The following is a 25,058-nucleotide window of genomic DNA, read 5'->3' on the forward strand; positions in this document are numbered from 1 at the left end:
GTGGTCACTTCTGAAAGGGAATTCTGTTTCTTATCCTCATTTCATAATAAACAAAGTCAGTTTCAGTTCAATAAGTAGTTAAGTATCCACTGTGTGCTATGCAAAAAAACAGCCTTTTTGCCCTCAAAGGGATAACTTTCTACAGGGTTTTCAGAGAGGTGCCTATGGCAAAAAGCTAATTAAGGGTTAAATGATTTGCTTATGGTCAGAGAGTCATCAGAGATTAGATCTGAACCCAAGGTCTTCCTGAACTGCTTCTCAGCCTCTATGCACATTGCTTCTCTAATAAGTTTATTAAAAGATCTTTACTACCCAATTATTGTGAAATTGTTACCAATCTGCTGATAAGAATAATAACCAATATTTACATATATACATAAAAAAGTACCTGGCATAGTCTGTGCTATATAGATACTTATCTCCTCTCCTTCTTCCCCCTTTTAAGATCTACAATGTGCTTTCCAAATATTATCTAATTTTATCTTCTCACAACCTTGGAAAGTAGATGCTGTTATGAGAAAACTAAGGCAACAAGAGAATAGGATGTATCTGATGCTTCATAACTCAACTTGGGAGTTTTAATGGCAAAGATACTGGAATATTTGCTATTTCCTTCTCTAGTTCATTTTACAAATGAGGAAGTCGAGGCAAAAGGGTTAATAACTCACTTAGGCTCACATGGCTAGTAAGGGTCTGAGGATTCAGCTCTCCCTGTCTCTAGAGCCAACACTCATCCATCGAGTCACCTGGCTGGCTAACTGAAGATCACCCTAGCATGTTGGGAGATGCTCCATGGCTGGACCTTCTCGCCTCATGACTGGACCTTCTCGCCCCATGACTGCTGTCTTCTCTGAGATAGATGCAGATTAACTGTCCCTTCTCTGACTGACTGCTTATGCTCTGGCTGAGAAATGAAAAAGCCTTGAATACTTTATTTAATAATATGCAATATTCAACTAAATAGATTCCTCTGATAAAATAGTTGCAAATAAAATACTTGAGTGTGTGTGGCAAAACGTGTGGGAGAAGCTTCATTTAATTACCTTCTGACAATCCATAATCTGATCGTCCAAAGTTTGGAAGAAAAAGTGGGGGGTTCTGGTGGGTTTCCCTGTTAACATACCAAATGCTATAAAGCTAGAGATGAATGTGCCTTGTTGATTTTGCACTCCCTCACCCTTGTGTTTAACTGTTCAAATTAAATTTCACACCAGTCTGCCTGAAGTGTTAGCACACAAGCCATATATCCATAACTGGGATAAAATTAAAATCTGTGCTATTTATGTAAGGCTCAAATATAGCACAAGTTTTCCTGCTGTGTCTGGATTTTAGAAGTAGATGAAAGTTTACAAATGGACTCAGAAAACATATATTTACATGATTTAGAAACGGTAATGTATTATTAAGTCACAGGAAGCACTGGATACCTTTTACTCTGTGAATCACAGCGTGCTGACACTTTCGGAGCATTGCTATTTCCTGAGCTGACATCTTCTGTTGGTCGCTGGAAGATTTTTAAGTTCCCTGAAGGTTTTCCCCACCCATCCAACATATTATCTCTTAGTCCTCACTGCAGACCCTGGCTGGGGAGTCTGTGTGGAGTGCTTTTGTTACTAGACCAGGGGAATGTTGGGCAGAGACGGGACTGCAGGTAAAGTCTCAGGTATAATTTATTTTCTGTACACCATGAGATATTTACTTATCTAAAATAGACAGCATGTGCATATAGACCATACATACGTGTATAAATCTGTATAATTTACGTATATATACACATATAGATAGCTATAAATATATTCTATTTATTCATATATGTATATATATGTAACCCAAATAAAAAATAATAAAATTACACAAGCTACCTATAACCCACTCTCCAAATGAGAAATTCATAGGAGTCTGTGTGTATATACATATAGAGGTATGTGTGTCCATAAACACATACACATCTGTGCATTATATATGTATATAAATACACACATACTGCCTTTCATTTAGACAGCTGGCCAGGGAGATGTGTGATATTCATGGAGATGTACTGATACAGAATTACAGGCACATATCTAAATCATATAAAGAAGACAGTAGTAGATAGTGTATCGGGTCTAGGATTGGGAAATTCTTAAGTTCCAACCTAGCCTCTTATCCTTGCTAGCTATGAGGTCTAATCAAGTCACTTAACCTTTGTTTTCCTCAGCTTTCTCATCTGCAAAATGGGAATAATAATAGCACCTACCTCTCAGGGATGCTATGAGACTCAAAGGGAATAATATTTGTAAAACATTGAGCATAATGAGCATAGTATCCACTCTATAAATGTTAGCTATTACTATTATTAATTATTATTATTATAATATGAACCAATGAAGATCAGTCATCTGTAAAATTATACTAGTTCTGTAAAATGAACTAGTTCTGTGGAAAAAGTATACATTAGAGAGGTCTTCCACTTCCAGTTTTAATATTTCTTGTAAACAAACAAAAACAACTCAAGAAGCTGTGGTTTAAACTAGGTTATGGTATTTTAAATATGATCATGGGATTTGGTGCTAGAAGGAAGCTTAAAGATCATCAGTCTAGGAGGTACAAAAGTGTGCTCTCTCTACCCCTATGGATTCAAGAGGTCAAAACAATTGTTATAATAATACATTTTAATTTCAAATATAGTAAGTATCAATAATTATAACACATACAAACAGCTTTTGAGAATAGATCCTCAAAAAATTTTAAGACTATATGGGGGTTCCTCAGCCCCCCAAATTTGAGAACTGCTAATCTGGTTGTCAAATGCCACTAATCTACAGATTATGGAAGGCAGATTCAGAGAACCATCCAAACTCACTCAAAGTAGGGAGGAAGTTAACAAACTACCTTCAAATTGATTCAAACTGCTGCAGAGCTTTGAGAATTCAGTGCTAGTATATAATACGGCCATCTAACCACTTGATTAAAGGAATTAGAACCAGACAAGACCTTAAAGAAGATCTAATCCATCTCCCATTTTCTCTTTTGCAGATGAAAAAATGAAGGCTCCATAGAGAGGAAATGGTTTTCTCCAAGTGACAGGAATTATGGAACATAGCCAGGATTAGAAGGCTCTCAACTCCTAATCGAATGTTCCTTCATTAACCTACAGGCACTCTGTATTAACCTCCATTCATGAAACAATAAAATGACAAACTAGTGTACACAATGGTCTTTCTCTTGTGCACAGACTCACAGGAAAGGGAAGGAAAAGTTGGCACAATAGAAAGGGAACCAGCTCCTATAGGTGGGTTTCTTTTATTCTTAAGCCTGTCTTTGGAAGTATATTATACAACTCACTCCTGAGACCTCATCTGGAAGTCTTATTACCCTTACGATCACTAAATTTTTAAAATCTTCCAATCGTTTCCTATTTTTCCATTTTAGTTCATTATCTCTATCTACTTCTGTCTCAGTGGAGAAAGACAACTAATTTTCCATATTACATTCTCATCTCATGAATCTTCAAGATAGTGATCAAGTCACTCTGTCTCCCCTTAATGTTCTCTTCTTCACAATTAATACTAACTCTCTGAATTTCCATAACAGCCCCCTTTGCAATCAGCTCATCATTTTAGACAGTTTTCTATATAATTTCTAGCATCATTTTGCATGTCAAAATAACAATAATGACAATAATAATGACAAAAGCCCTACATTTGTCTAGTACTTTCTACTTTTCAAAGTTCTTTCTAACTCATTCCATTTGAACTATACATCCCTCTATACTAGGTAGGGTATGTATTTATCCCTGTTATAGACACAGAGAGATTAAATGATCCTCAGATTTTAAACTGGAAGAGATTTTAGGGATCATCTGTTACCACTTTTTTATTTTACAACTGAATAAACTGAGACCCAAAGAAGTGATATACAACTTGCCAAATGTCTCTGAAGCTATAAGTAGCACTACATCTGATACCAGCTCTAATAGTAAGGTTACTCATGAAGCTCTCCTTGGAATCAAGAAAAGCTGAATTCTAATCTGCCTCAGATGTTTAATAGCTGTATTAACTTATCAGCCTCAGTTTTCTCCTTATAAAAGGGGGACAATTGTAGCTCCCACCTCCAGGGTTTTTGTGAGCATCAAATGAGATAATGAATGTAAATCACTTTGTAAACATTAAAGAGTTATATAAATTCAATAGATTATTATTGTTGTTATTATTACTCTATACTGTCTCTCATGAATTAGCTCAAATAAAAAATATGATTACAATGGAACTAGAACCATGACTTCTTAATTTAGCTTGATATCTTTTCCTCCGACATTAAAATGGAAATAAGTAAATGATGAATGAACAATTTTGAATATAAGTATTTACAAAGTATTTATCTTTAATCTTTAAATTAATCTTGAACCATGAAGACTACAGATTCTTGTAATAATAATTTACATTTAAATTGTCCCCAAAGCGTCTCCTTGTTTTGATACACAAACTGATTTTTTCCCCCTTACTTATTCTGAAAATGAAGGCATCTCATTTTTACTCTAATGTGTTTGCCATGTGGTCACTTTTTGGGGACATTATGGAAATACAACCTTTATAAAAGCTGAGCTTTTCTTCCTTTTAAAAGTGTAGGGGAAATAACCAAGATGAAACACCCAAGTGATCTGACAAGCCAGGGAAATTACAGACAGTGTTCTCAGTGAATGGGCTTATTCATATTAGAGGTGAGTAAACAGCATAAAAAGCATGGGGAGAAGAGATGGATATTTATACTTGTGGACTGAAAGGTGACCTGTCTCCACGGTTCAGATTCATAAGTGACAGCAGCACTTCTGGGTCTTTTTCTCCTTTCACACCCCTCAAAGTTAACTTGAGCAAGGAAACAAGGTCTGGAAAGTAATCATCCTAACCTGGTTTACTGGACAGGGTTGGTTGCAATAATATTATTATTTCACTGGTTCAACTACATGATGAATTATGACTCTCATCTCCTCCTACTCAAAAGGTTCTGGGTACTGTCATGGGACATAAAACCAAGGAGGAAAAAAAGCTCTCTGAGGAAAGCCAGTTGGAGCTGCACACTGAAGCATTTGTGCAAAGATGTAACAGAGTTGAGGAGTGTGCTGAAAAGCCTATTACAGACTGTATCAGAACATCTGCAGCATTGCAACTACAGAGGAACTCGTCGCTGCTCAAATCAGTAACAAGACACATCATGGTGGAGTCCAGAATTACCCAGTGAAAATTCTTCCTGAAAGAAAGACCACAACATCCCTGGGCTTCCTCTCCAGGATGCGCCAAGTCTAAATGAAGCAGGACCAGATTTGGAATTCATTCACTCCAGCAAACTTTGTATGCAAATTACTATTGCAGAGGCATAAATCTTTCTTCTTGCCAAACCAAGGGTCCACCCATTCCCTGGGTCCAGCCAAACAAGTAGGGAAGAATGAAGTCATGAGAGCCAACAATAACAACCTCAGAAACACAAAATGCAAGGACAGCTCCTGGAGATAGGTAATACCTGATGGCTGCTACTAGACAGCTAACCACCCTTAGCATTGGCGTGAGGTGGAAACAATGTGTCCTAAGTAAGCAGACCAAAGTACTAGGATAGGCTGGAGCGGAACGTGCCATTTCATGGAGCAAAATTAAAGGCTGAGAATAAATACTCAGTGCAGTTGTACCCTACTTGAGGAAAATTTGACACTGTACAGATAAATGAGTGCTGATGATCCCACTGTAACCTCATCTAAAGTCCTCCTTTCAATTTATCACCATGATATAAAAATGACTCTCTGCTCTCCAAGGTCAGGAGAACGGAGGGATCTTATTTACATGCAAAACCCCTGGTGGAGTACAAAAAGCTCTGCATTTGGAGTCAGAAACCATGGATTCAAATCCCAGTTGCTCCTCACTACCTTACAACCCTGGATAAGACATTTAGCTTCCTGGGCTACAGTCCCCTTAATTGTAAAATGAGGGGGAAATAGACTAGATGAACACTAAGGTTCCTTCCAACTCAAATTCCTGTAAAAGCACAAGTGAAGGTTGTGTTACAAAAAGTATTTTGTTGATTGAGGACTAAAACGTAGAGAAAGTTGGTTACTAAGTGGTGATGAAGTAGTTTTTTGTTTGTTTGCTTTGCTATAATTTACTCACAGACACTTTCTCCTGAGATGAAGAGGGCTTACAATCTATTTCAGTAAAGGGAAGACCTAAATCAATGAAATCGTGGATCCTTGGAGACTGGAAACAGTATAGCAGAGTGGAAAGTGAGCTGGGTGTTGGATTAATATCTGGGAGTTCAACTCCTGCCTTTGATATTTATTAACTCTCTGACCTGGGACAAGGAGCTTTTTCTCTTCAGACCTCAAATTTTTTAATATATCAATAATAATATTGATCCTACCTACCTTACAGGTTTGTGGTCAATTAAAGGTTTCACAGACATCAATGCACCACATAAATATAAGATTATTATTCCTCTGCAAATGGATCCCCATCTGCTGGAGACTTTTAAATAATGAATTCTCCCAATTAAGTTAAACATTTGTTTCTGTTATATCATAATATAATCAATGTGTACTTTCAATTTAATTCAATTTTTATTAAGTGTATACTATATATATATATGCAAGACAACATATTTGACATGGATATAAAGATAAATATGAAACACTCTGCCCTCAGGAGCCTTATATTTTACTTAGGGAGAAGAAGATAATTTGCATACAGATTTGTGAATGAATAATCCAATGTAGAAAAAGCACTAAGGGATCAGGAAAGACAATAGGGAAAGTGAAATAGAAATGAGGAGGAATTCAATGCTGTCCAGGCAGGAAAGGTAACCTATAAGGAAGGCTCAGAGCCAGGAGAAAGATTACCAAGTTCAGAAAGTCCTCTCTGGAACAAAGAGTAGGTGGAATAGCGTGATAGGAACCTGGGAGAAAAAATAGCCTGCAGCCAAGTTGTAGGAGGATTTGTTTGCAAGATGGAGGAGGCAACTAGTAACCACTGAAGATTCTAAAGCAGGGCAGGGACAAAGTTAAATCTGTTGCCTTAGTAAGCAGCTATCCAGTAGATGAAGGGAAAGTAGTAGAAGGGAAAGGCTTGGAAGCTAGGAGACCAATTAGGAAGCTGTTATTGTAGACCAGGTGAAGATAATGAGTGCTCAAACTACATCAATTGGCTATGTGAGGGGGGAAAAAGGGGATATTAGTAAAGGAGGACAGAGGCACTAGGGAAGACAAATATTTAAAAGCTGATGGACCAATACCAATTGCAGATAAATTAGAAGTGAGGGTTTGGAATTTGCACAATTGTAATTTAAATGGATATAGGATAGGATACATGAAATTCAGACTGTACACAAATTTTCAAGATCATGTGTATGAAGAGGAAGATCTAGTAAACTTGTACCAAATGGTATTTTAAATGTGGAGTGAATCCAGTGGAAATTCACTGGTAAATTCTAAATTCTAAGTCCCACCACCAATTCTGTCTTTGAAATGTGAATAGGCTTATATCCTACTGCTTTGATCAAAACAGCCAAATCTGGGTCACTTTCTCCAATGAATGTATCTAACATGTGGCATGAGTTAGGTTAGAAGGTCTTCCAGAGAGATAATGTTTCAGGACTCTGCCCTCAGTTGGAAGGACCCATTGCTGTTTACTTCACTCCTTAATTGCCTATACCTCCCAAGATTGTCATAGTAATCAAATGAGATATTACTAAAGTACTCGGAACAGCACCTGGCACATGGCAAGTGCCTAATAAATGACTATTTCCTTCCTCCTCCTAATGGTTTGAATCTGAAAAGAGCAAGGAGATATAAAGCCCAAATGGAAGAATCATTTTTGACTCTTTCTTCCCATTCCTTTTCCTCATTCTTTCCTCCTTTTCAGCCAGTGCTGTCAACTAAAGCTCTGTAAGATCTCCTGAAATCATCTTTCCATTCCTTTATCCTACCATCCTAGCTTGGACCTTTATCACTTTTTGTCAAAAACATTTTTAAAATGTCCTGGGATCTTTGACTTCATTCCCTTCATCCTGTAGTGAGTTTTAAATATCATTTATAGATCAACCTTCTTTACATGTAAGTCTGTTCATGTTCCTCCCCTGCTCAAAATCTTTTATGGACTCATTCAAGAATTTGCATGAATGATGTGGTCCCTCATCTTCCACTGTTCTACACAAACCCTATGCTCCAGTCAAACTATTTTATACATTATTATCTAAACTTCTTGAATTTTCCGACTTTCATGCTAACTGACATACTTTCCTTCAAATAATCTCTATCCATTCTTCAAGATACAGCAAAAATGTCACCTCTTTCATGAAAACATTCCTGGTCTTCAAGCTAAAAGTGAATCTCTCCACTTCTCTGGTTCACCGAGCACTCTTTAACTCCCTTAGAGCATGTACTGCATCCCCTACATGTTAGCTGTGCACATATTCCATTACATCCGCAACTAGACTGTGAGCTCCTTGAGAGTGTGATCTCATTCAGTAGGGAGCTAAAACGCCACAGACATTAATAGTCATCAGATGAACGAATGCATTCATGCTTCTCCTTTTAACCATCACCACTTGGGTCAGTAGCATTTCTCACTCAATCCTGGCATGTGGAAAGCTGGTTTTCCTTCTCCCCGATTAAACCCTACACGCAAAAATTCTTCAGAAAGAACCACTGAGAATGTGTCCCACCAAGTGGAAGGGATCACTAGATAGTTTAGGGCCGGTGCACAAGCTGTTTTTTCCTTTCCTTGAATTTCAAACATTTTAATTAACCCAGCACTTAGAAAGATCCCTCCCTGGGAGCCCTAGAGACCAAAGCTGTTTATCCATCTAGTGAACAAGGAGAGCACAGGTGCAGAAAGAATCCCATCTCGTTGCTTTGTTTGCAGCTTCAGCCCTAATATCAATGGCCAAGAGGGTACTAAAGAATCCCACTGTTGTCTCTTGGTTGAGCCAAAATTAAGCTTCCCACAGAGATGCCATTTTTAGGTGGGGTGTACACACCAAAGTTAGTCTGAGAACACCAAAGCATTTTACATTCTCTAAACACAGATGGTAATGATCATGACTTCTGATCTTAGCTGGGATGAAATATACGGAAATCAGTAACGCAGGGATTCTGGTTTCACATTCCCAGCCCTATAGAGAGTTTCAAAGTCCCAGTCTGTTGCAACAGCCTCTTGGGCTCTTCATAAGATGATACTATTTTTTTTTTCTTATGAATTTGTTTATTCAAAAGATTTGTATGACAAATTTGTTTCCATGTGTTTTCTAGTCCCAGTGAAGGTGCTCTTGAACAAGCCCAGACACCTCCTTTAATAAAAAACTGTCTCCACAAATTGCCAAGCTGGTCTGTGAGAATCAATCTGTGTTAGATCCAACCCCATGCTACTCTTTACTGCTAAAAGCCCTCTCTCTTCAGGTAATGAAAGTTTCAGGAAAAGATACCAATGCAGCAAAAAATGGGCAGGGGAGAAAGACTCCCCCCCACCCAGAAAATGAGGACTTTGCTATTTCTGTTTGCTCAGCAGCAATCTGCTGTCAATGGACTTTGACCAAACTGTGAGAAGGCACCGAGCCACCTCAGCACATGGGCCTGAGTCCTGGCAGCTAGGTGACTAAGGATGAGCATCGAGTAGGAAAGCTCAGGCCAAGAATCAGCTGAAAGGCTTCAAACAGCTGCCTCTTCCAAGCCTGCAAGCTGATGCACGTCATGGCCAGCACAAATCTAGCCTCTCGTTAGAGCTGGATAGGAAAGCAGGGAAAATCTGTGCATGTGAAAAGTACATCACCATTCATGCTTTTGAGGAAGAGATGGTGGAAAGATCCAAATGAGGCAAGATGTGGGCAAGTTACTAAAAATGTCTATGGCGTTATGAGGTATCCCTAGCTTCATTCCTCTTGGAGATGCCAGAGTTGGCAAAGAATATTTTTCTAACAATTTGGATATGGATGGAATGGTTTTAAAAAAAACACCCCAAACTCTCTGTTCTCTAGTTAACTCCCATAAACAACAAAATATTCTCCAAGGGAGACATGGAATTTAAGGGATACCTTTACACTGCAGAGTGGGTTCCATCCTTCTGGTGACAACCCTATGGACTCTAAAATACTATATGGACTCGATAGGGGAAGGTAAATACTGAATGAAGGGGCTAATCTCTCCTCCCTAATTAGCTTTTTCACTGGCAAAGGGACTAAAACCTCATCTTAAGACAGAGGCCCAAGTCTTGAAGTCTCTGACTTGATTTAACCGAATAAGCAGTTGCACTGGCTTCAGTCAGAGCTTTTGTAGGGTCTGCTCCTGACTGTGCTTCCCTGTCTCTCTCTTGCCTTCTGGCTGACAACCTCTGAGTTGAACTCTGTACTATATTTTTCTGGCTAGCATCCTCCTCCACTCCTTTTCCTTTCTCTGAGATTAAGAAGCAAAAAGGCTTCAAAGGACAATTTGATCAAAGGATCATTCCTCATGTTCCCACTTTTCCCTTTATTCCCTCTTTTTCTCCAGGTCCAAGTTGATAACCATGATAACCATGATAACCAAGTTAACCATGATGATATCAAATCTGTTCCTGGAAGAGGTCTATCAATCTATTCCTCTATGGCTCTGCTTACTATTCCTGTAATCTTAGGATCAAAGTGCCCCTCCCTGGTCACTACTCATTCATATATTTTATCTCTATTAAAATATAAGCTCTTTAAAGGGCAGGGACTATGTCTTTGATTTAAAAAAAAAAAATATATATATATATATATATATACACCCTCAGTTAAGCACAGTGCTTAATAATGATTTTTAATTCATAATCTCTCTCTTTCCCTCCTTCCCTTTTCCTCTTCCCCTCTCCCTCCCTCCCTCCCTCTCTCTCTCTCTCTCTCTCTCTCTCTCTCTCTCTCTCTCATATCTCTAAGTTAAACAGTCTATATAACTATGTGTTTAGGAAGTGACTATTGTACCAAAGACAAATATTGACTAGAATTCCTAGAATTGGAGGGAATAATTGTGCTTTTTATATTTTTAAGATTTGTTAAGGATTTCTCTTTCATGACATGGGATTCATTTGTGATGAATCTGTATGTTCATTTCTTAGCTAAAAATGCTTTGACTATCTCAGCTCTATTATTTCACAATCTAGAGCAGAGTTGTTTTCTCTGGTTTGGGATATGCAGCTTCCAGGTACCTTGTGATCAAGATCACAGAATTCTTGGTCTCCAAGTGATATGAGGGACAATGGCCTCAATACTATCTGGCAGAAATGAGGGTTCTGGTTCTGAGGAAATGACATCTGACCAACTTTCCAAAGAATAATTCTGAGTCTGATGAACGACATCTCAGTGCATAACAAGTGAGAAAACCCTTCACTTTGATGCTGATGTGGCATATACACAAAAGCTTTTCTTAGGCATTAGAAGAAAAATATATATACATTGATGGAATAGGAATAAGTTGTTGGCTAAAAATAAAAAAAAAAATAAAAAAGACCTTAATCTTCTTCTTTCAATGAAGAGGAAACTCAATTTATCAATAACAATTGTAACTGGTCATAAATGGAAGGCCTGGAGGAGAATACTAAAGTAGGCTTGGGACAATCACCAGTGTCAGGAAGGCTCCTGTCCATCACTGCCCAAGGAATCTTCTTCATCCAGGTCTGGAAATCATAGTAATTTCCTTCCTCGGATTGTGACTGGGAGCTGAGCTAAGTGAGATATATGAATTTTTTGGAGGGAACCACCAGATCGACTACAGAGCAGCTGGGCGGAGCAGTGGACAGAGTGACAGGCCTGGAAGACCTGAATCCAAATCCAGTCTCAGAAACATACTAGCTGTGGGAACCCGGACAAATCACTTCACTCTGCCTCAGTTTCCTTATTGGTAAAATGAGCTGGAGAAGGAAATGCAAACCATTCCAACAGCTTTTCCAAGAAAAGTCCAAATAGGGTCACAAAGAGTTGGGGTTTGGGGATCTTGGATGTCATCCTTCTACTCAATCTCTACCCTTCCCCCTTTCCCCTTTTTTATCTCACCACCCCACCCTCACCCCCAATTCTGAAAAGATAATTGTTTTACCTCGATGCAGCACGATGTGGTCAATCATGTTGCGTTTATATTTGGTGTGGTAAAGGCAGAGGGGACAGCGCAGGTCTTTGGGACCCTCCTCGGGAACTGCGGAATGCCCAGCTTCCACGTGCATAGTAAAAGCAGATCTGGGTGGAGGTGGAGGTTGGGAAAAAAGAAAAATTGTGACTGCAATGTTTTCACCATTCAGATTCTGCTAATCTTATATATTCTCTCTCTTTCTCTTTCCTTGTTTCTCCTTCCCTCCCTCCTTCCATCCCTGCTTCTCTGTCTGTCTTTCTCTGTATCTCTCTTTCCTTGTCTCTCTTTCCCTCCCTCCTTCCATCCTGCTTCTCGTCTGTCTTTCTTTGTCTCTGTCTTTCTGTCTCTCTCTCCTTCCTTCCTTTCCTCACCAAGGAAAGATATTAGTGGACAAATAAAGAATGATCCTGGATGTTAGAGGTAAAATTTTTCTTTCCATTCATGGAATTCCATCCAAAACTACACACTTGCTTTAAGACTATACTTATCAAAAGGTACACGAGGACAGCATCCATTCAATGCACTGCTCAGTCAGGGGGCCTGGAAGCATCCCTCTATTCTTAAGTTTGACAGATCAATGATTTCTACCCCTCAAGCATTCCATGCCATGTTTGGAAGGATTTCCTGAAATGTCCTGGAAATCTGAGGTTGCCTGAAACCTTCTGAAAATCCATATTAGAAAATTATTTCCATTTTTCTTTGTTACAAACAAAGAATATTTCTAAAGTTGGAATAATATTCTGTTTATATGATTCTTTGCAGTTAAGAGAGCCTGGAGTGAAAACATTTAGAAAATATGTTGTTCACAGAGTTCACTTGGGTAAGTGAAGTGAGCAAATTGACATATCAGCTTGGCAAGCATTTATTAAATCTGCACTGCTTTACCTACCTACCTCCCCCCCCTCAAAAAACCCCCAAACACCACCACCCAAACTCTTAAGGACCCATGACTTTACATCATCTGCCTTCTCTACCCTCAGTAGTCAGTTCCATGAGTTATGTTTCCCTCTCCCCACAAAGTCATCTCATGGGATGGCTAGCCCTCTGACGTCTTCTAATGTGGCTGAAGTTAGGCAGACTGGTTCTTGGAGGAGAGACACAATCTGTAATTGGGCAGACCTTAGAGCCTTTCTGCCTTGGAAGTCTGCCAAAGCCTCAGCTCCACTGGCACCACCTTTGAGAATTTTGAGTCACTGATGAACCACCATGGAGCCTTGAACCAAGATTCTTACTGAAGGTTCTCCCCACACTTTACCCCTACTCAAAAAACAAACAAGCCCCAAACTGCTAAAATTAGTAATCATTAAAGTCTCATCAAACACAGACGAAATCCAGAGTTCAATGGGAAAGGAGTGATTTCCACTGCCCAAACCTCTTATTATTGAAGTAATATGTTTAGTTGTGGTCACTTGCCTTCTCATCATCTCTACCTTTCCCCATCCTTTCAGTCTGGGGCCAACCGCTTCTTGCTGGTGAGACAACTGGACTAAATTCACAATCTGAGAGTCAGCTTTCTTCTATTAGCTGATGGAAAATAAAGAGTCACTGGGAAAGTGCTTGGTTCCCTTCTAGCTTCCATGGTGTACTTGCACATGAATTTTATACCCTCTAATCTCTCAATATGGAATTTGGATTTAAATGATTCTCCAACAGGGTGGTCAGAAAAACAAAGGGGAAGTAGGTCTCCGTCAGAGTAAAAGGGATGTAGGCTAAATATAAGATAGATTTTCCTGATGGCTGGAGCTGAGAGACTCTGGAACACATTACATTAAAAGCTGTAGCTTCTGCTTTTGGGGGCCAAGTGACTGACTCATGGAAAAGAGCACACAGCTTTCATACCGAGATTAAACACAGCCCAGCCTGAATTGGGGTATGCATTTAGATGATTTCACCTCTTCATCTGGGGGGAAATGGGAGTTATATAAAATGGTGGCAAGGGTAGCCATTTTGAGGTAATGTTTCTCTCAGCAGCACTGGCCCTTCCATCCAATGGACCTGTAAGTTTGTAGACCAAAGGATCATTCTACATGCTGCTTGACTTATGGAGACCAGGGACTTCCCCTTTTGCAAAAAATACCCCACAAAACCTCCCCAAACCAACAACTTACTTCTTCTCAATAAACCCACATCAATTTCTGGCTTATTGTCCCTAGGCTAAAGTATCTGCAGTTCTAAATTCAATGACTGTAATACAATCTTTTTTCTCTCCCCTCCAACCCAAAGCATTCACTTGAGTTATTCTTCTTAAAACTAGCTTCTGCACCTTAAGATGAAATATAATTACCATCTTCCGTTGCCAAGGTTTTTCCTCTACTAAGTTTCAGGTATAGGAGGAATATGCCTTTTGGACTCAAAGAAAAAAGCCCCTGAAGAGAAAGGCAGGAGCTTTGTTTTAGAAATCTGTGCTTCCCATCACTTACTTAAAGCCTGTATAAAAGGAGCAATCTTTGCACTTGAAGAGCTTCTTCCCTCCATGCTTGTCACGGTAATGACGCCTAATGCTCTGAATATAACCAGAGGAGAATTCACAAAATTCACAGTTAAGAATGGCTTCAGTTTTCTGTTCAGCTCCGGCAGTGGCCCCAGAAAGAGGTACAGGGCTGACACTGTTATTGTTCCTCGCCAGGGCAGCTGACTGATAGTGGTTCAACTGCTGCTGAACATCTGGAGGTTCTGAATAGGAAGAGTCTGTGGAGAGACAGAGGGGAAAATTAGACCAGGTGGAGAGAGGGATTTAGGGGTCTTGATTCTCAAAACTCCTTGACATCAGTTTTAGATGTTCCTCTTTATTTTCATTTTTTTTTTTTTAAGGAGATAACTTTTATTAACTCAAGAGTCTTTCATCTACTTTATATTCAATAACAGAGATGGAGGGGGGGAAATAAGTCATGGAGGAAATTGTTGCCTCTTAATCTGACTTTGAGGGCTCACTGGTTTTTTAAAAATAAAATTCTGAGGTTAAAGTTTTCAAAGTGAAGGAAGAAAGTAAACTGTTTTCTAAAGGAAGCTGCAGTAAGGCAACAGGCTAATATAGACTACTGGCTCCTGTAGGTGAGATAAATAAACCCGCATATTGTACACAGAGACCTCCAAAAGGAAAAGCAGATGATGCAATCTCTCCCCCTTTGCAGCACAGAATCAGCAGAGCCACCCAAAGAAAGTCAGCTCTTAGCAGGAATGCTTAAGCAGATGACATTCACCAATATATATTTTAAAAAATGCTCTATACTCTTGCAGCCAAGTGATTTAAATTTTAAAATATAAAAATCCAATTGTCGTCTCCCAGAGTAGGTGTTTAAAGCTTACTCAGCATTAAAATGGAGATTTATTCATAAATCCCATTAAAATGAAATTCCAAACAAGTTCCCTTGAAAGGTATTTGAAAAGTTCGTTTCTCTGAGTAAAACAGCCATGACAGGCACAAATCTGAAATCTGAAGGTGCTTTAACACCAAGAGAGTGGCGTTATGGAAGAAGCTGATACAGGGTTGGGCTGTAGTGATGTGCATGGATCTCGGCAGATCTTGAAGGAAAACATTTTCAAAGGAGTCTCGAACATTTCTCAACATACTATTTTTTGAATCCTGAGGTTAAGAATTCATCAACATTGTCCTATATAACCTAAAGCTGTCAATGAATGACACAAATGAATATGGCACAGATGAATTTCAGTGGAACATTCCCTGAAAGAGAAGACAAAGGACTCTTTTCTTAAGGCTTTCATGAAAGAAAGAAAGAAAAAAAGAAAGAAAGAAAGAAAGAAAGAGAGAGAGAAAGAAAGAAAGAGAAAGAATAAGAAAGAGAGAAAAAATAAGAAAGAAAAAAAGAGGAAAAGGGAGTAGAAACTGTACAAGCCTCCTCCTGATTTGATGGACACTTAATTTTCCAAAGCATGATTCCCTGAGGCAGGACATGCAGGAATTCTGTAACACCCATACTTGATGAAACTAAGGCTATCCATTCTGGCAACCTATTAGAAGAGAAAAACAAAAGCTTAGGGGCCTCCTCTACGTGGGGATACCTTCTGTCTTCAAAATATTAAAAATCCTTTCCCCCCCTCCTCCAACCCTCCCCCTCCATTTCTCAGGACTGAGAAAAACCCCTTTGGAAATTGTAAACAAACCTGCCACACAAAAATAAAACAAAAGAAAACTTGAACAATAACTCTCAGCCTCCATGGGTTCATTACCAGGTGTATACTGAAGACAAAGGAAAAAAGGAATGACACAAGCGAATTCATTTTACCGACTTCTTTTATCTCCTTTTCTTTGTTCCTTCATCCTTGCCTGATGAACCCAGTTAGGATCACAATACCACAATTGTTCACTCCTCATTCATTCCTTCTATGGTAGGTTTGTTTACCATTTCTGGGATTGTTCAAGATGTTTTCTACTTAAACCCTCAAGACTGGCTTTTGCTTCACACATACACACACACACACACCAAAATACAAAATACAAAACACACTACCTTTCTTCTCCTTGTGTTAACACAGACTAGAGGAGCCAGTTAAATACTGACATGTCACTATCTCCAAAGACACTATTCTGCTAGAAGAATCCCAGTCTGCTCTCTGGTCACTGGAGCGTGGAAATAGTATAACAAAGAAAACTTAGCATGTCTTTTCTCATCACCAAACTGTGTCTCAGATGTTGGCCACCTTAAGTTTTTTTTTTTAAATCAATAACCATAAAAACAAATGTTGACAGCATCCAGAAAACACCTTCAAATCATCCTCTCTCTGACATCACCTGTAGTTTTCTCTCCTTTTTGTCACCCTGGAGGCCACAGCAGGTCAATTATGTGTTATTCCCTGCTCTGAAAAATCAGTCTGGATCTTGGTTGGCTTCTTAGAAATTAGACAACTAACACTTTTAATCTCTGCCTAATTTATGTAAAACCATAAAGAAAAATCTTAGTTAAGATTCAGGGGCCAGGTCAGGCAGATTAATCATTTCTTTTTGACTCAGCCGTCAAGGCTATGTCTTGTTTCCTGATAGAAGAGTTACTAATCACTTAACCAGACTCTTTCAGAGAAGTGAAATCTAGTCTACTTTTTTACTTTAAACACATTTTTTGTTCTTCTCTCAAGGTCTATTATATATTATTTCAGCTGTCTTGTAAAACAAGTTCTCTTTTTTAACTCTGGCATTCACATACTATATGAAACCTTCTTAAATAGGGAAAAAAATTTCTTGGTGGACACTGGAAAGTGAAGACTGTCAATTTTCCAAAGAAATAATGCTCTATCATCTATCTGTAAATTTCACTCCTTAAATTCAGATTGGTAGGTTAATATATAGAAATGTACACATCTCACAATTTATGATTCATGTTTATAACCTTGCCCAACAAACAGCTCTTTGGGATTTTTATTTTTCTCCTCTGGACATTTTCTTCTCTGGAGATGTTAATTATGTAAGATTTTGGCACTTTATTTAAAAAAAAAACAATAAGGATGTACATGGGATGGGAGGTGGGTCATGGATTGTTTAAAAAACAAAAACTCTACTAGTGAAGATACATCACACTATTTTGCTTAAGGCTCCTAGAACACTGAAGGTCTTCTCATGACTAGTGCAGAAAGGTCACTAGTGCTAAATAAAAGAAATATATCACATATATTAAAAAAGACACTCAAAATTGCCAATCACTTCTGTAAACCATGACCACATAAATGGTATCTCCACATCTTTTTTCAGTCACTATAAGAGGTAATCAGAAGTGAAGGAATTTGGACCACCTGCAAGCCCAGGTAGGTAGTCCTGGCCCAGAGCAGAAAATAGTCCCCTTGATGCAAGGTTGAAGAATGAAGGAAAAAATAAAACACTGAGAGAGAAAAGCTGCACTCTATTCTAGTGAGCTATGCAGCAACTGAGCAGTCAACATTGAAGTTAATGTATTGGCTGAGGGGATAGATAGTTGTAGAAGAGGTTAAATTATTAGACAGAAGAGCCATGAGAGGAAAGGAAGTCTATACTACAGTCAGCAATGAGAAAGGAAACGCTAAAATAAGCAGATAGGTAGACAGGGAGAAAACTATATTAAGCAAAAGGAATATAAATTACACAGGGCTTTGACAGAAACCAAGTAAGACTTGTGAAAGAAGAAAAGACCAGAAAGTGTGACAGTAAAAAAGACCACACAGGAGACTTTTCTTCCAATACACAGGGCAGACAAAGAGAGCTGGAGAGGATGCTGCATAAATACCATGTTTCAGTTGGATGGTCAGATATCTATTATCCTCAATAAATAAACTGAAGACAACCCAAGTCAAACAAATTCAAGGTCTAGAATGTCCCAAGTGGGATTTTCCTGGGAACAAGCTTATGAAATCAAAAATAAGGTGATATTCATAAGTTGTTCTTACTACCCTGCTCAGAATGACAGATGACAAAAAATGGTTCAGTTCTAAGGTAGAAAATCACAGTTTATACTTGTTTGAACCTTTCAGATAACTTCCCTATTTTAGAGGTCCAGTGAAGTACAACTTCAAGGAAAGGTAGTTTGTAGTTAAAACACTACTAGATTCCAAAATCCATGACAATAGAAACTAAAAAGTATTTAATTTTTTCTTTTAAATATTTTATCCCCCCAATTACATGCTAAAACAATTATTAACATTAAAAAAAAGTTTTGAGTTTCAGTTTCTAATCCTTCCTCCTCCTCCCCTCCTATCAGATTGGCTAATGTGACAAAAAAATAAAATGACAAATGTTGGAGGAGATGTTGGAAAATTGGGATGCTAATGCACTGCTGATAACCATTCTGAAGGGCAATTTGGAATTACATCTAAAGGATAATCAGTTTATGCATACCTTTTAATTTAGGGTTGTTGGTTTTGTTTTTTTTTTAATCTCTACCCTTCCCCTCTCTTTCATTCCAAATATGCATCAGGAAGCCCAGGACACAGTAGGTGCTTCATAAACTTTTGCTTAATAACTTAACTCCTTCTGGGTTTAGGTAGAAAGAATGAAAAAGCATGCCCTTAGGGAACCTATATTTTGAATAAAAGAAGCCAACAATTAAAGTAAAATAGAGATTATTCTACAGTTTAGAAGATTACAGGAAGGGGAAAGCGGGGCCAAAGGAAAGTAGGTAGAGATTTTAATACTTTTTTGGTAATGATGGCAGAAAGGACCTGATAATGGTGCCAGAACTAAAGAGCTTGTGTTGGGTGGGAGAGGCAGTCCTGTAGAAAAGGTAGTATCATTTTAGCCTTAAACAGTGGTCTAGATACAGAAACTATAAGACTATTATTAGTATAGATGTTGGAATCCTAGTGTCAACTGCATATTATAGGAAAAAATGGGCAAAACAATATTTTAAAGGTGAAGAAGACTGAAAAATTTCAGAACAAAAGAGGCAGAGGTGTCTGATATGTTATGAGGCATGTATTTTAGGTATGATCCCATGAATTCATTTTCTTTATTATTATTTCTAGGAGGAGTTCTACTGGATGGGAGTCATTGATGGATTTAATCATTTTTAAAACAAAGGATACGATTCAAAAGATTGGCTAGTCTCACTCTAGGACCTAACACAGAAGACACAGAAAATATTTTACTGTGGCAAAAGATGGAATAATCATGAAAACAGTAGTTTCTCCCTATTGTGAGAGTTCAGTTTACTTATAGGATCATGCTGGAAGGGACGTTGGATCTCATTTATTTCCAGCCCCAGTTGAGCAAACTGAGACTTGAACAGTTGTGTGACTGACTACCTAAGGATTACACAGGCAGCAAACAATAGTTAGGATTGGAACCCACCATCTCTGATTCTTTCCACTATATCGCAATGTCATGGATGAGAAATAGAAAGAAGCTAAAAAGGGCAAATGAGAAGTAATGTAAGAGTTTAACCATCCAGAGATTAAATAGGACACCAGAAACAGGAAGAATAAATTGAACAGTAAATTGTGAAAGCTGCAGAGGACAGCGCCTTTAACATGTAGTGATACATAAAAGCAAGACCTCCACAAAGATCAATTCTCAATTTTCTTCAGCTCAGCATAGAGGGTGTGAGTGAAGGTGAAAAGGTAGGAGAAACATCTTGGTGCCAGCAACCACAATTTAATTATATTTGAGCTACATTTTCTTGCAGACTTGGGAGACTGACACTTTAAACTTAATGTGGAATCAAGGAAGGGAGAAAAATAAGCATGATGAATTCTTGTAGAGCAAATTTTGTTTGTAGCCAGGAGGCAACATATCAAATTATATAGAATTAACAAGAGGAAATATTGGTGCCTAAAATGCAACACAAACAAACCACCACCACACCTTGGCTACATTATAAGAAAAGGAAATATTAATTAGAACTAAAACAATTACAGTCTTATAGAAATGGAAAGGGAATTAATTAGAATAATTCCCAGAGGGGAAAGAACTGAGGGTCAGAAAATAATTCAACATTTAACAAAAATATAAAACAGGATAGAATGAACTGAATGAGGTAGAACTCTGAATTTTAAAGTGGAAAGCCGGCAAAAATTCTAGCATAATAAATGGATGCATTTATATCTTTCCTGAGAAAAGGGAAGATTGATAGGGTAAGGACATGTTGGTATAAATACTAAGAGAAAATCCTTTACATTTGCTTCAGCCACCACAAAATGCTGGAAGTATCCAGAGTATGGGACAAAAGCTTAATGAGCTGGCAATACACCAAATTATTGCCTCCTTAGGAAACTCAACAGAAAGTTTGTGGAAGGTCCAGTAACAATGACAAGAGAGCAGCTAGAGACATAATTTACTTAATGGCCAGGAAAACTTTAGGGATGGCACACAAACTTTTATTCTGTATATGCTGGGAAAATTAAATACAATGGTTTTGGAAGTTTAAAAAAAAAAGCCTAAATATTTCAGAGTGATAGAGAAGCAGGAATTAATGGCAGAAAAAACAACCGTAATGGGAAGGTCAAAAGCAAATGGCTGAAACCCTAAAATTGTTTGAATCATCCATTGTTATGAAGGACACTTTTGACGCCATATATGGAGGGTTTGCTTAGCTCTGGGGATTCATGATTTTGTATTATTTTTAAGATACTATAGATAAAGCAAAGGGTAATCAAGATGATTCAAAAGTCACTGATCTTATAAAATAAAAATTAGGATAGTCTAAATTCATTTGATATTTGACTGAAATCACTTTAGTGAGATGTAGATATCTGTTATTCACTCTCCATATTCTTAACCTTGAAGGGAATTTGATATTCAGGAAAAATTAGCAACTGCAGATAGCTTCCCCAACATGCTACCCAAAGAACTTCTGAACAGTTCCTCCTCTGAAAACCTTCCCAAATCGAATTGTTCTTATAAAAAATGAAACCTCAAGAGTAACTATATCTGATAGGATCACAGCTTTAGAGCTGGAAGGGACCTTAGGGCCATCTAGTTAACTTCTCCCTTTTAAAGCTGAGGAGATTGATACTCAGGGAAACGTTGAGTTAAGTGACTTGACTAAAGTTAATAAGGATTGTAAGTATCAGAAGCAGAATAAGAATCCAGGTCCGCTCACTCAGGAGAAAGTGTTCTTTCCAGTGTAACATGCTGCTGACGCTTTTTTGGATTATAAAAATTGTAACAACAATAACAATATATTATCTATATTATTATTTTTATAAGAATTATAATTTGTGCTAAGGAATATAAGTACCTAGAAGCAATTAAGGTTTGGTGAGGTTTTCCTTTTGGATGGGGGTGGGTGGGGAAGAATTATACAAAGAACATCTCCAGACTTTGGAGTCTTAACACCTTCCATTCCTACCACCCTTCTGTGGCATTGAAACAGCAAATTCTGAGACAAAGATCAATGAGAAAGTAAATGATGGGTGATTCTATATATAGCAAGTCTAGACTCAATCAGTTGTCATGGAGTTAAACTGAAAAATAAATGACTAATTTTAAAATAAAAGGATGAGATAAAGCTTGAAGGAAACTCACGGAAGAAATTCCTGCCAGGAAGTATATCTGGAAATAGCCAAGCAAATGCCAACACATGTTTGAAAATAATAATCTTCCTTAAATGGTAGGAAAATACTTAACTGACCACTATAGAGAGACCACTAGTAAACCAGGGTGACTTTATTAAGTCTGAAGAGAAAGTGTCTTGCTCTAGTCTGAAAAGAATCATAAGTACATTGGATTATAGGTTCATAACTGGAAAGGACCGCAGAGGTCACCTTGTTCCAAACCCTTCATTTTACAGATGAGGAAACAAGCCCAGAAAAGTTAAGTAACTTGTAACTTGCCCAAAATCACATGAGAGATAAGCAAATCAGACCTCACCTTAAGTCTCCCCCTAGTCCCAATTATCTAGGTCTTAGATCAAGTATTAGAGAAAAATTCTAAACAAAAATCTCTTTCCTTTGAACCTTTGTGGATTTCTTCAAATACTTGTCCAGGCTCATGTTTCCATGGACAGGTTTCCAGCTCATGTTACCTTAATAAACCTCAATTAACTAGAAGTCAACTACATAAAAGCTCTCAAATTTTTACACCCCTTTTCCAACCTCCCACCCCATATTTCATTTCTAGTTGTGAAAATTGAGAGAGGGAAAATGCAAAGAAAACAAGCTGATGGCAAGGATGTATTTTTAAAAAAAACCCTAACATCCAGGTCATATCCTGGGGTCAGCATCCATTTAGCTCAATCATCTATGGGGTCTACATCTATGAGACTTCATAATTAGACCTCAGGCTCAGAATAATGACCCTGAGGAACTGTGTGGTCTTGAATCATCAAAGAAAAATTTGATTATATTCAGTGGACTGTACTTACTAGTACTGGAAAATCAATTAAAGGAATATATTTTGGAAACATTTTTTCCCTAAAAACTAAGGTTGTCTCATCAACCTTCTGCCAACCAGTAAAGTCAATTAGATTGAACATTCTACTCTCTGAGCAATCTGGTTAATTTTAATCTTACTAGGAAACAATCTACTTTTCTTGAAGAAAACTATGCTTTAGATATCTGGTCTATGTTTGTTTGAAGAACTGAGAATAGAAGGCCAAACTAAAAAAAAGTATCACCATAAAAGAAGTCTTTAACTTAATTCCTATGGTCTATTCAGAGATATAATAGAAAATTTTGCACATAGGTCAGGCAATACAAACTACTTTCTTAATTTAACGTTGCAATAATGTGAACATAATATAAGTAATTAAGATAAATCTATTTAAAAGAGAGACATCTCAAAATATTGATGCTATGAAGAAAGAGACAGGTACTCAAGACCCTTCTAGAGCAGATACCAATCCAACTCAAAGCTGTTTCTGAAGAAGCCTTGGTCCTTATTAGGGAACAGGGATTGGTCAGGCTGACCTGAAGTCACACTACTTTTAAATGTGCCTGAAGGGATGAGGGGCCAGGAATTATGCCTTCTTTGTATTTTAATTATTCAGCCCTCAACACAACATACTGAAACTTCATATTTTAACTGATCATTCATTCTATCTGTTAATTTGTTTCTAAACTACTAGAAAAGTAAAAGGTCTGAAAACACAAATGCTACATATTTTTAATTGGTACAATTAAATTGTACAATTTTACAATTTTCACAAATTTATAAAATGATTTTAACTAGATTATAGGGATTTAATTGTGAAGTATTTAAAAATATTTATTGAAAACGTTTATACTCTTTACATTTTGGTGCTATGAGTCACAACTCTGATTGTCATCTTAGTGACAGCTTTGATCTTGTATCATTCAGTTGCAAGTATGCATTTTGAAGTTTAAAAAAAAGATAGTAAGACCTGTGGTGGCTTTCTTAACTGGTTTCTGATAACGAACTTCTTTTTTCTCAGTCAACTACAAAAAAATATAGTATCCTTTCATTACTAGTCACAGACTACAAATATTAAATAAACACGAAATTTTTAGAGCAGATACTACCTATAAAGCTAGTTTTTCACTACCAAAGATATTTATTGATTGCTTTTTATATGTTTAATACTCTGTTCCTGAAGCACAGAAAAATCTGACCTGCATTTCTTGATTAATTTTACACTCCTATCACAGGTAGGCTAGGAATTTTACCGATAGGAAGATGGAGATCCAGAAAAGCAGTTATAGAGCAAATCAGTCATGAAATTCAGTATGACCTAACGGCCAGGTTAATATCCTATTGCATTGGATCCTCCTGAGAAATGGAGAAATGCCTTTGCTGCCAGAGTCATTAACAATAGCTGTACATCTCCTTTCTGGATTGAAAGTTTTTGTCATCTGAAATATTTATTCTTTAAAAAAAAAATCTTGATCGACACAGTGAGGAGATAAGGATGAAATCAAGAATGAATGAAGCCCATAAGTGTATCCTTTATTGTTATCTTTCCTAATATTTTGTGAAGGATGCTTTAGGTGGCATCTGCTATTGTTAATTGAAGAGCACTCTTACAATACCACATGCATAATTCACATGTGACTCTTTTGAATTGTATGATGAGGAAGTAATGCTTCCTGCTGTTCCGTCAGATCGAGTGGATGTTTTCACCATATTAAAAAAAAAAAAATCCAACAAAGAAACATTTAACATAAAAGCATCTTTATATATGTGATCCGGCCATAGCCTTAGGTGGAAGACTAAAGCAACCTGGGATGGCATTTGTCATTCACAGACAGCAGGTATTGCCCTTGGGGTTTCTTCCTATGGCCTTTTCTCAAGGAAAAGCTCCCACTGACTTCAAGGGAAAAATGACAACCCAAAGCCCATTCTTCAGGGTTCTGTGAAGGACAAGAATAAAGAAGTATCCTTATTGTGAGGAAAAGATTTTTAAAGCGTAGGGCAAAGAAGACGTCTATCTGTACACACATACACACACATAGATAAATATAAAGGATAAATGTAGGTAGGAAGAGAATGTGAGGTAGATATGATTAAGCAGAGAAGATACTTTTTTTTTTTCTGAGGTGCATAACTATTCTAAAATTGTCACTGAGCCAAATTCTCACCCTTGATGAACCC

General features: G+C 37.7%; 1 protein-coding gene across 4 annotated transcripts in view; it reads right to left on the minus strand.

The window, feature by feature from the left end:
• The window catches only part of ZNF462 (zinc finger protein 462), a 154,071-nt gene that overhangs the window by 19,555 nt on the left and 109,458 nt on the right, over positions 1–25,058 (minus strand). For all 4 annotated transcript variants that reach the window (XM_031961362.1, XM_031961368.1, XM_031961358.1 and 1 more), the window contains exons 8-9: positions 14,512–14,779; positions 12,062–12,198 (exon numbers count right to left, since the gene is read on the minus strand). In XM_031961362.1, coding sequence (XP_031817222.1) covers positions 12,062–12,198; positions 14,512–14,779 — 405 coding nt within the window. The remainder of the gene's footprint in view (positions 1–12,061; positions 12,199–14,511; positions 14,780–25,058) is intronic.

The sequence above is a fragment of the Sarcophilus harrisii genome, chromosome 1, assembly GCF_902635505.1.
Source record: "Sarcophilus harrisii chromosome 1, mSarHar1.11, whole genome shotgun sequence".
Classification (NCBI taxonomy): Eukaryota; Metazoa; Chordata; class Mammalia; order Dasyuromorphia; family Dasyuridae; genus Sarcophilus; species Sarcophilus harrisii.